The sequence below is a fragment of the Triturus cristatus genome, chromosome 11, assembly GCF_964204655.1.
Source record: "Triturus cristatus chromosome 11, aTriCri1.1, whole genome shotgun sequence".
NCBI lineage: Eukaryota > Metazoa > Chordata > Amphibia > Caudata > Salamandridae > Triturus > Triturus cristatus.
In genome coordinates this window covers 577,513,245-577,525,349 of record NC_140594.1, presented here as the reverse complement: position 1 = coordinate 577,525,349, position 12,105 = coordinate 577,513,245, and the positions used below count along the sequence as shown (strand labels likewise).

The 12,105-nt window shown below is 50.7% G+C and overlaps 1 protein-coding gene across 1 annotated transcript; it reads right to left on the bottom strand.

Annotated features, from left to right (window-relative positions):
* Window positions 1-6,030: 6,030 nt before the first annotated feature.
* Window positions 6,031-10,348, bottom strand: LOC146785116 (uncharacterized). Its single transcript, XM_085632985.1, has 2 exons — window positions 9,115-10,348; window positions 6,031-6,053 (listed from the first exon to the last, which is right to left on the bottom strand). Exons 1-2 carry the CDS (start codon window positions 10,346-10,348, stop codon window positions 6,031-6,033), a joined length of 1,257 nt encoding a protein of 418 aa, XP_085489111.1.
* Between the last annotated feature and the right edge of the window lie 1,757 nt (window positions 10,349-12,105).

The following is a 12,105-nucleotide window of genomic DNA, read 5'->3' as shown; positions in this document are numbered from 1 at the left end:
AGTAGGATGAAAAAACTGGATCGTCTCTCAAAGAGGCGTGGCCAAAGTAACTAAGGCCATGGCTTAAAAACACATAAGCTAAAAATCTGTGCTTAGCTTAGAGTGCCACCCGACTTCTATTTTGCTATTTCTGTAATTGTATCTAGATATAGGATACAACAAGTTACCTCATACCTACAAGAAGTCAGGACTTTTGACTTTGTCAATGGTTGTTAGTTGCATAAGATAAATAAGCAGCAACTATGACTCGTATAGAATATTGGAAAAAGCTTCCACTTAAAGCCCTGGTGACACCACGACAAAGTAGCTGCTCCTGAGTTTCAAAAAGAGAAGGGAAATACAGAGAGAAAATGACTCTTTAAAGGATTTCCCTTCCCCTACAACGCTCACCTGGCATTACATCATGCCGTAACTTCTCCACCAGTGAAAAGTGAGCAGTGTGAGCACGAGCACATGGATGTGCCTGCTGTCACTGCAGTCCGAAAAAAACGGACTGCCTGTGCCAGAGTACAAAACAGAGCCCGATAGAGACCCATTTTGAGGCCTCCTTTAAAAAACTCCCGGTGCTCAGATCCGGCTCACTTAAAGCACTGCACCTACTGAATGATGCAGGCACTGGTAGTGTCATCACTCATTTTTTTTTTTTGGCGAATGCAGCACAGAATTGGCAATATAGCGTTGCCTTTAATAGGTCGGCCCACTCGGCCACTGTTTAGGGGGGGTGTTGCACCATGGACCCCGACTACGTTGCTACAGTAGGCTGGCCCAGCGTATGCTCCGCCAGCACGTAATGAACCTAATAAAGAGCCCAAGGAGCTGGGCGTGGTTTAGTCTGCTGCTAGCCACCCGTTATGCCAACACGTGTGTCCTGCCTGACTCTGTACTAGGCCAATGCTCTAGAACTTTACACTGGCGATGAGGTGGTCTACCCACCCCGTCGGTCTCCATCGCAGCTGCTGTGCCTGCCACCAGCACCTCCACAGCGAGGGCCCTCCTGCCGTGACCCTCGCCCGTATATCGCCTCAAACAGCGCACTCGATCCCGCGTCTGTAGCTGCCCCACGAGACCTGACCACGGCCTACCTGGTGAGCCCGCGACTGACCAATAAACCCGGAGTCTGCCCGCCACTGATGCCCGTGGCCGCCGCAGCCGTCCGCTGCTTGCCGCGCAGACACGCATGCGATCTGGCCCCCAGTGCACGACAGCAGCCGGCTTTCCTGCCCCGCGGACCCCAAGCTCACACCCTGCACTGGTAAGAGCGCGGTGTGCCCGCTCGCAACCTGCCTCATCCAGACCGCCTTCCAGGCCGCGAATAACCGGCATTATCACCCGCAGTGCCCAGTGCCCTACCGCCTGCAGACCCGCGTCCTGCTCCACGTGGTCTCTTACTTGCACCCAGCATCAGCACGTGACAGCAAGCCAGTCTGTGTGTGCTCTCCCATGGCGGCCCCTGCAGTGGCACGCATCTTTCAGCCAGGCATCATCCCTGCAACTCACGGCTGCCTCCTGGTCACCGCTACTCAGTTCACCGTCCAACACTGCCTCCATCCACGTGTTGTGCCCTCTAACACGCCGACGCAAGAGCCCAGTTCTCCTGGCAGCGCCTAAATCTGCGCCAACATGACAACAATCCCCCCTCTTGAGCCGTTCACCGTCACTGGCCCTCCACCGTCCCAAGCGGCGCTCTGTAAAAAGTGGGTGGAGCGCGTGGAGAACTTTTTCGATGCTGCTGATATCCCGGCTCCGCGGAGGAGGCCCATGCTCATGCACCTGGGTGGCACCGACATCCATAAAATTTCCAAGAGGATACGGGAGGCCGGTCCCCCTGAAACTACGCTTCGCTGAGGGACGCCATTACAGCATACTTCGAACCTTTCGCCAACCCCGATTAAGAACGGTTCTTGCTCCGCCAAGCCCGCCAACTTCCAGAGGAATCGGTGGATGTATTTTATGCCAGGCTGAAGGAGCTAGCAAGCACATGCACCCTTCCCAGACGAGGACGATGAAGTTCGGGCCCAGTTCATTCAAGGCTGCGCGTCATCCAAACTACGCGAACGAGTCCTACAGGAACACAACATTTCGATGAGGGACATCTTAATGCTCGGCCGCTCCAAGGAACTGTCAAAGGCCAGGGCGGCTCACATGGACCCCAAACCAAGCGTCCCTGTCAAGGAGGAACCTGTGTGCGCCCTTCGCACTGATGCCCGCGAGCCACGACCAAGGGCCACCGGGCCGAAAAACGCGCAGCCCAACAGAGCGCCCACAGTCGCCCCTGCAGATGGTGCGGAGGCCCCTCGCCCCATGACGGCACCTGCCCAGCTCATGGCAAAACCTGCAGTGCCTGCGGAAAATTAATCACTTCTCCAAAGTATGCCGTTCCACACCGAGAAGAAGACAGGGTGGCCCGCCTCGAGGAGTCCACGCGATCGAACACACCACCAAGGGTCTTGGCAGCAGCGACATGGATGACGATGAGGCACTGTGGAATACCGACCAGGCACCCGTTACCCAGCCGACTTCTTATCCAGGCACGCCAGACCGGTCACAGAGCCAGAAGTGACAGCCACCGCGAAGTATGTGCGGATGATCATCGAACGGTCCAGGCCTCTCCCAATCTCGCCGGAAGAAGTGATACGTGCAACCAAAGAGGACGACTGCCTCCAGATCGCCATCCAGGCACTCTCCTCAGGAGACTGGAAGCCGCTCCACAACCCGACACCATTTTGCACCATAGAAGTACAGACCACTCTGAAAGCCCTACACCTAGTTTGTCACAAACTGTCAGTTTCCACCGATGGCTGCCTGCTGAGAGGCCCTACCAGGGCGCCTGACTCACCAGGCCACTCTCCTGGCTCACGGAGCGCACCAAGGTATCATGAAGACGAAGAACCACCTCAGAAATATGGTCTGGTTCCCTGGCCTAGACCAGCAGGTCGAGTCGATCATCCAGCGCTGCTCTGTATGCCTCGCAACCAGCCTCCCCAGCAGGCCAGCACCAGTCATCACGGAAGCAGGCCCCAACGCCCCATGGGAAAAGGCCAGTGCGGATTTCGGCAGCCTCCCCGGAGGGAAATACATGCTAGTTGTCGTCGATAACTTCTTCCGGTACCCAGAAGTTGAAATCGTCTCCTCCACTGGTGCCGGAGATGTCATTCCCAAACTCGAAAAAATAATGGCAACACACGGCCTCATTGGAGAGCTCAAGATGGACAATGGCCCACCCTTCACCAGCACAGAACTCGCAGAATACCTCTCGTCCCATCGGATTAAACATCTCCGGGTGACTCCCAGGTGGCCCAAAGCAAACGGAGAGGTTGAGCGACTAATGCGAACACTAAACAAGACAATCCAAATAGCCCTGGCTGAAGGCCATGTTCTAGAACAAGCACTGTATCGATTCCTTCGGGAATACCACCTCACTGTACCACCGGAGTTACTCCAAGATGCCTGGGTTTTGGTAGAACAGTGACGGATACCATCCCGCACCATTCCGTGTGGGCTGAGTCCCCGATCCCTCCAAATCAGTCACTAGCACGGCGGACGAAGACCAACCAAGATGCATCCCGGAGGAGACACGCAGTTGAAAGCCCAGTCACCATTGGCGACCGAGTGCTCGTGCAAGACCGCCACCCTGGCGGAAAGTTCAGAATGCCTTTCGAGATGGATCCCTGGACTGTGACAGAAGTCAAAGGCACGATGGTGACCGCTGTGCGAGGAAGCGAAAGAGTAACCCGCAATGTCTCATTCTTCAAGAGGGTTCCAGCCAACGATGCCGAGGAGTTCCCCATGCCCGACGGACCTGGAGCTGTGAGACTGGACAGCCCTCCCAGGCTGGGAGGGGGCGAAGATCACCCCACGGCCGTCAGCGGAGAAGGCGGCCGGACCACTCCGGCTCCAGAAATGACCCAAGATCTGGACTCTCGAAGCGGTCAGCCAGCAGGAGAGACTGAATGCCAAGGTGTCGCTGACCCCTTCTGCCAGGAACAGTCAGAGCCGGTACAATCTTAGACCCTGCCCTAAGCCATCTCAGAAGTACCAGGACTTTGTGGCTTGCTGTCAACCCCCCTGGGGACGAAGCCTGGCGAATCCCTGTCAACCAAGTAAGACTGTGCCATAGATACCTTGTTCTTTATAGACAAATGTTTACAGTTGTTGGTAATTGTTTATGATGCCTTGATGTTTGATTTTTGGGTAAAGCAGGAATGTAGTGTTGCCTTTAATAGGCCGGCCCACTCGACCACTGTTTAGGGAGGTGTTGCACCATGGACCCCGAAAACGTTGCTACAGTAGGCTGGCCCAGCGGATGCTCAGCCGGCACGTAACGAACCTAATAAAGAGCCCAGGAGGCTGGGCGTGGTTTAGTCTGCTGCTAGCCACCCGTTATGCCAACACGTGTGTCCTGCCTGACTCTGTACTAGGCCCATGCCCTAGAACTTTACAGGCATAAGTATTTTGATTTCTAGTAATGCGGCACAGCAACACCAAAATGCAATGTGTAACGTATCTGGTGCTCATGTAAAGAGCTTTAATACCTTCGGGTTGAGTTTGCGCTATATAAAACTGCAAACAAAAGAAAAAGGTAGCAAAGACGAGACCTATTGGATTTGCCAATGCTTGTTTCAATCTTCAACATATTATTCAAATATTTATAATTACACGGACCACACCACAATGGTAGTGGAACAGCTTTTAAATTCTAAAATTAAATGCGTTGACAATAAAAGAGATGGAGTAGACCAGAACTTAGTGATTATGCTTTCTTGCATTTTATAACAATACGCACAATTTCTCTCAGTCCTACTCGTCCTCGTTCAGAGCCATTACAATTCGAGGTATACCTGTAATGACTGGGACGAGGGACGTAGAGGTAACTATACTTTGTTTAAATTAAATATAGCGCTTGTGTATGTAACTGGTGTGTAAAGCGCTCTAATATTTTCGTGTTGAGTTCTCGCTATAGAAAACATGCAAGCATGTTTGACAAGCTGCCTGACACGTCACATGAAACTTAACATCGCAGAAGAGCGAAAATGGAATGACACCACCTTGATTTAAGAAATCAACTCAGTAATCTGCGGGGCTTCTGCCGCACCCGAACGATAGTCATTGGCGTTGTCTGAGACTCATCAGTGAGAGCAAATATTCGGCCACACGAGAGCCTGCTGTCTGTCGAGGACACACTGGCCGCAATGAGGTCACGTATCCAGGTCCAGCAAAAGTTAATTTCCACCACCCCTCTCTCTAAAATCAGTCCGTAACTAATTTACTTACAGGTCTAAAAGCAACCTATTTACTCCACACTGGAAAACCACAGCCAGTCATCCGAGGACGGTTCGGAGTCTGAACTGAAGCACGCCACGTGCGAACACTCAACCAATCATCACTTCGGAATTATTGTGCGGCACCCTAGGGTTGGCTGAGGCGGCTACATTGCTCCAATCCTAGAGAATCTTCTACATTAGCAGTACCCCAGGCCTCACAGAGGACTCTCAGAATATAGTCAGCAGTTGGATAGGTTGTGATACCACCCGGAAATGCTTAAATGGTAACATTTACAGACAAATGAGATGCAATAAAAGATATGCAACGGACAAAGCACTTTAGGTAGGATAATGAAAAATTGTCTAGCAAGCGCGACAAAGAATTTTCAATTCTATTAAGGACACGGAGGCGAGGATTATGCTTCTCTTTGCTTTACTGCAAAACACAGCAGCCAATAAAAACAACTTTAAACTCCAGCATACCCCGGAAGTACAACCCCCTCCAGTAGTATGCCCCAATCACTGTCAACACTTTCGGATATAAAGTCCGAATCACGAAATCACTTCCTCTTTCTTTGCATGAAAAAACTTTTCAACACAGTCCACCAACTTGACCGTTGAACACTGGACCACCGATTTCTCCATCGACGTGCGTCCAAACTTGAACCTCGAATATCCTCTCCGGAAACGTCGCCATCTGTCCACTGCCCAGATGAAATGTCTCCCTGATGAGCCGTATCATCCTTGCCGATGCCAGAACTCCAGAACCTCAAGATTGCTTGGTCTGTTCTCCTGAAATGGAAACGGACATCGTAACACCCATACAAAACAACGTTGAAGGCAATGTATAGGATTATCGGGTGGGTACAACATCATAGTAATTACATAAGAATGCCAACATTCCAACTGCTTGGGTGGGATAATCCTCGCCTCCGTGTCCTTAATGGAATTGAAAATTCTTTGTCGCGCTTGCTAGACAATTTTTCATTCTATGGCAGTCCACGGAGGCTCTGATTATGCTAGTTTAAAGTTGATTCACCACCACCGAAGCTACATCCACAATAGGTTTATGATAAAACGTTTTGAATGTGGAATCAGCCGACCAGTCCGCCACAGTCATGATGTTTTGCAACCGGGAACCCGCCCCCAAAGACTTAGAGGCCATAGCTCCCCTAACAGAATAAGCTCCAAATATGGAAACATCCACCCCCGCAAGACCCATTAACCAAGTGACCCACCTGGCCAGGATTGCAGATGTGACCGGGCGAAAAGGTCGCTGAAGAGCAATTAACAATTGTCCTGAAACATCAGATCTAAACTCCCTAGTACAATCTTCATAAACCTTCAAACACTTGACCACACACAATTTGCTATGGTGAGGAAATGCAGGGTATGTAATACACTGAGAATGCGTCTTAGTACGTCTGGAAATCGTAAAGGAAACTCCCGAAGGAGTAAATACTCTACCTGCCAAATCCAATGCTCGCACATCCGACACTCGTCTACATGAAATTAAGCACAGTAGGACTGTCAATTTTGCCGATAATTGTTTCCTAGACAGCTCTTCATTATTCGGCCAATTCCTCAAAAAACGCAAAACCACCGACACATCCCAAAGTGCGGTGTACCTAGGTTGAGGAGGGTTCACTAATCGAATCCCTCGCACCACCTTGCAAACCAAGGGATGTTCCCCCACCGGTCTGCCCTCCACATGCGGATGGCCCGCTGAAATAGCCGATCTAAAGTTATTCACCGTCCGGTACGCCAAACCGGACTTGGCTAATTCGGACAAGAAATTAACGATTAGATGAATATCGGATCCCACGGGATCACTGTCGCTCACCACACCAACTAACCCATCGCTTCCAAGCCGATTCATATCGCTTGTGTGTGGATGGTGCCCAAGCCTGGGATAAGAAGAAGAGAGTGTCTTGCGAAACTCCCGGCACCTGCCAGCGACGCCTGAAAGTCTCCAGGCCATGAGACCCAGCTGGTTCTGCAACACTAGCGGGTGGCGCAGCCCCTGAGGATCCGTGAGAATGTCCGGAAACGACCGAAGACGCACCGGAGGCGCACAGGCCAAACTCAAGGCGGTTGGAAACCATGCTTGCGCTTTCCAACAAGGTGTAACCAGGACTAGTTCCGCTTTCTGTCTGCGAACGTGAGCCAACACTCTCGGAATCATGGCAAATGGTGGAAAGGCATATAGAATGCCCGTCGTCCACGAGTGAAGAAAGGCGTCCGAGCCGACCGCTAGAGGACCCGGCCGCCAACTGTAGAACCGTGGAAGCTGACTGTTGAGTCTGGACGCAAACAGGTCCAACACACAGGGTCCCCACTTGAGATTCAACGCTTCGAAACTGCTGGGATGCAGTCTCCAGTCGCTGCTGTCCCGCAAATGCCGTGAATTCCAATCGGCAATCACGTTGGACGACCCAGGAATATACTCCGCCGTCACCACCAGACGATGGTCCAGGCAATAATGCCAGAAGTCCTTGGCTATCTCTGCCAAGAGGCGAGATCGGGTCCCTCCGAGTCAATTGATGTATCTCACCGCGGACACATTGTCCATGCGTAGAAGAATGCAACAAGACACCTTCTGCGGGGCCAGAGTTCGAATCGCGAACGCTCCCGCCAGAAGCTCCAAGCAGTTGATATGCAATTTTAGTTCCTCCTGAGACCAACGACCCCCTGTCTCCATGGTCCCGCACCGCGCTCCCCAGCCCCAGCGACTCGCATCTGACTCTATCACGACATCCGGGCTGGAGGAGAAAATGGCTCTGCCGTTCCAGGCCTCCATATGGTCTAACCACCAATTGATCTCCGTACGAGCCTCCGCTGAGAGGGCTATCTGTTGTGCATACGAGAGACCCTTGCGTAAATGCAAAATTTTCAATCTCTGAAGGGCCCTGTAATGCAAGGGACCCGGGAATATTGCCTGAATGGACGCCGCCAATAAGCCTACTAGGCGAGCTAATGTCCGTAATGATATTGTCGGAGAGGCAAGCGCTCTCCTCAATTCCTTCCTGATAACCACTCTCTTCCGCAAGGGAAGAAGTAATTGGCACGTGAGAGAGTGGATCTGAAAGCCCAAAAATTCCATCGATTGCGATGGAATCAGGACCGACTTCTCCAGATTCAAAAGGAAACCCAGGTCCTGTAACAGTTGGAGAGTCCAAGCCAGGTGACTCATCAAGAGTTCCCTCGACTGTGCCATAATTAGAATGTCGTCGAGGTAAATTATCAGGCGGACCCCTCGTTCTCTCAACCATTGGACCACCGGTCTCATGAGTTTGGTGAAACACCAAGGGGCGGAAGACAGACCAAAGGGCATCGCGGAAAACTCGAACCACTGGTCACGCCAGAGAAACTGGAGAAACCTCCTGTGTGGTGGGAAAATAGGAACCGCCAAATAGGCGTCCTTCAGATCTAAACGAACGAGCCAATCCTGCTCTAGGAGGATGTCCCTCAGTAAATGGATGCCCTCCATCTTGAAATGGCGATACACCACCCAAGCGTTGAACTCTCTGAGATTCAACACCAAACGGAACCCTTTGTCCTTCTTCGGGACCAAGAAAATCGTGCTTACAAAACCCCGAGGATGGGGAATAGACCTCATTATTGCACCCTTCTGGAGTAGTGCTTCCACTTCCCTGTCGATGAAACTCTGTTCTTGTAGGGAAAAATGTAGGGCGCCGGGCACCTGACTCTGAGTCGGAGTGGTGTAGAACTCTATGTGGAAGCCCTGCACTGTTTGTAACACCCAGGGATCGACCGTAATCTCCTGCCACCTGTGAAGAAACAACGCAATACGACCTCCCACCATGCATTCTGTGGCATTCAAAATCATTACCTGAATAGGAGTTATCTCCGGAATTTTGCTGTCCTCTATAGGTTCCTCTGTGGCCTCGACCACGTCCACCTCTATTGCGGGAGGGGTAAAACTGCGACCTCTGACCACCTCTGCCTCTTTGTTCCGCACCTCGGGAGGTCTGGTTGTAGCCTCGGCCGGACCCTCGACCTCTAGCGCGTCCGGCCCTATCAAAAACACCAGTGTGGAACACCTTCTTGATGTTAGCCTGCGCCTTGTCTAGAGCTGAGAAAGTAGCCACGTATTTGCCCATCTCTTTGACGAATTTGTCGCCAAACAGCATGCCATTGGCCAAGGAACCCGGTTCGGTCGTGGCCATCTCCGCTAATTGAGAGTCTATTCTCATTAAGAAGGAGCGCCTCCTTTCGGTTGACAGCGCCACGTTGGCATTTCCTAAAAAGCACAGGGCCCGCTGAGCCCATTCCATAATATCAGAGGTGTCCAATGGAACATTCTGGTTTTTTGCGTTGACCGCCGCGTCTAAAATTTTTGTGAGGGGCCCCGAAACATCCAGTAATTTATCCTGGCACCCCCGCCAGGCTCTATCCAAACCCTTTTTCGGGTCTTTTGCGAACTTTCGCATAAATGTAGCCATATTAGGGTCTAATTCTGGCGTGTCCGCCACTTTGCCAGTCAGGGATGGTCTCGGACATTCCGATCTCAATGTGGCGCGCACCTCCTTCTCGAAACCCTGCCGTAAGTTTACCCCCACATAATGGGCCACCTCAGGACAGGGAACCCACTCCGAGGATCGCGGATGAATAAGACTCTGAGGGTCGAATAATAGATTTTTAGGGGCCTGGCTGTCATCCGCCTTGTAAGCTGTATGCTTCACCTTTTTTGTTTTCTTTTTGGGCCTCACCGACTCCACCTCCGAGTCAGAAGTGTTAGTAGTAGATGGTAACGATTCATCCGTGGTATAAGCAGCCATGGAACCATGGTCTTTCATAACATTTTTTGCCATACGCGCCAAAACTTTGGCCGAAGACTGTGAAGTGCCTGCATCACTATGCTGGGTCTTCATTTTCCTCTTGCCATACTTAAGGAGGGGTTTAGTAAAAGGCTTGAGGGCTTTTATCAAGGCCTTGTTAACTGAACCCTGGACGTGGGTATCCAGGGCTTCCACCAAATTCTCCTCCAAGTTTTCAGGTTCCTCATAGTCCTCATAATTATCACACTCTACCCACTGATCCTCCTCTTCGGCGTAGTACGCCATTGCCTGAAGCAGAGAGGGTTGGAGGAGATTCACGGGGGGGAGCAGCCCAGGGGTCTGACAGAACCTGGTCCCTAACAAGAGCACCAACGAGAACAACCTAAACTAAAGGTTCTGTGATAAAATCAAGGTGGAAGGAGAAACCCCAGTACACTCCCCTAGAGCAAGGCTCTATTCCGGTCACACGCTCCGATAAGCGTTCAATTATTGAGGCCAGAGAAGTGTGCAGTCTTTCTGGTCTGTGCGCGAGGAGCCGTTACTTCAAAACAGCTGAAAACGAGTTCGCGCGCACAGACAGAGCGTCCTGGTAACGACGCGACCGCTCTCTGCGCACGAGCGTGTCGCGTCTGCCTCCTCCTTCTCCACCGCCCCCTAACGCCCGCAACTGGCCAGTGACGCGCGCGCGCTGCGAGGCGCCACTACCTCAGCGAGACCGGAGCCGAGAGCACACGCTTCGGGACCGATTCGCCGATCACGCAACCAGATAACAAGCCTCCAGCACAAGCCTGAAATAGAAGATATTAGCGACGAATATCGTTCAAACAAATATATCCCCACACTCTACCAAACTGATAAAAGGTAAGGGAAAAGCACTTATCTGCTGCTGCAGCAGCAAAGAAAGAGGAAGTGATGTCGTGATTCGGACTTTATATACGAAAGTGTTGACAGTGATTGGGGCATACTACTGGAGGGGGTTGTACTTCCGGGGTATGCTGGAGTTTAAAGTTGTTTTTATTGGCTGCTGTGTTTTGCAGTAAAGCAAAGAGAAGCATAATCAGAGCCTCCGTGGACTGCCATAGAATCAGGTGTCTGTAATTTGCCAGAGGGTCACATTTTACGGCTTTTGTGGGGGCAATTTTTAGTGCATTTAATATATTTTCTGATTTTCAGATATACGGAGGGTGTCACGTTTTCATATGTTCTTCATGTGTTCCGGATTAGTATTCGCTGCAGTTATCGGAAAGTAATTTGATACTGTGTGTAAAAGTTAAAATGTAATTCTGCTCAATTGTATTTTATGTGTTGGTAAGCACTGTCAATTAAGTCTTTCTGTGCTCCTCGACGAATGCAAAACTGTAGTCCCACTGCCTTGTTTGTTGAACGCCCAGGTTTTAGGTATTAAAAATCTTGTTTCCCAACATTGGGCTGAATCCATGGACGGTCGTGACCTTACTGTGATTGCTTGGCCTCCTCCTCGCAGATATCTCAATGTATCTCCTATTCTTAGTATACTGATTGACCGAATTGCACAGACCGACTGGTGAGCCTGGTGTTCACCTCTCTCCTCGAATGTTATATCCAAGCAGCAGTCAAATGCACAGATGAGAATGTGTGGTATTGTAATTACTGACGAGGACGAGTAGGACTAAGGTTAATAAATATTCCTAGTAAGTTATCAGGACATTACCTCGGCACCCCTTGTCATCGTCCCATTCATTGTCATGAGGTATACCAACTAGAAATGCCTTTGACAATCAAAAGAATCAGCATTACTGAAGTCTAAACATTAAAATGTGTAATGCACACTCAAAGTGATAACATTGAGAAAATTAAGGCCCGATTACCCCCAGGCTGATTTAAGACCCCCTAGCCCCCCAACCAAGATTTGTGTTACAGTCCATGACATTTCTTAGTCTGAAATGTCTGCTGAAAATAGAGTCACCCAGGTCAAACAGGATTACTTTAGAAGTCATTCCAGAGTCATTGGATGATCATCCAAATACTATAGAAGTCATTTTCACGTCATCAGACATCATCAA

Bases quoted from the DNA above. Each gene is read 5' to 3' on its own strand.
- LOC146785116 (XM_085632985.1), bottom strand. From the start codon at position 10,348: ATGGCGTACTACGCCGAAGAGGAGGATCAGTGGGTAGAGTGTGATAAT. The intron at 6,054-9,114 runs GTAATGATTTTG...TTTCCATTTCAG, and splicing joins CGGAGATAACTCCTATTCAG to GAGAACAGACCAAGCAATCT.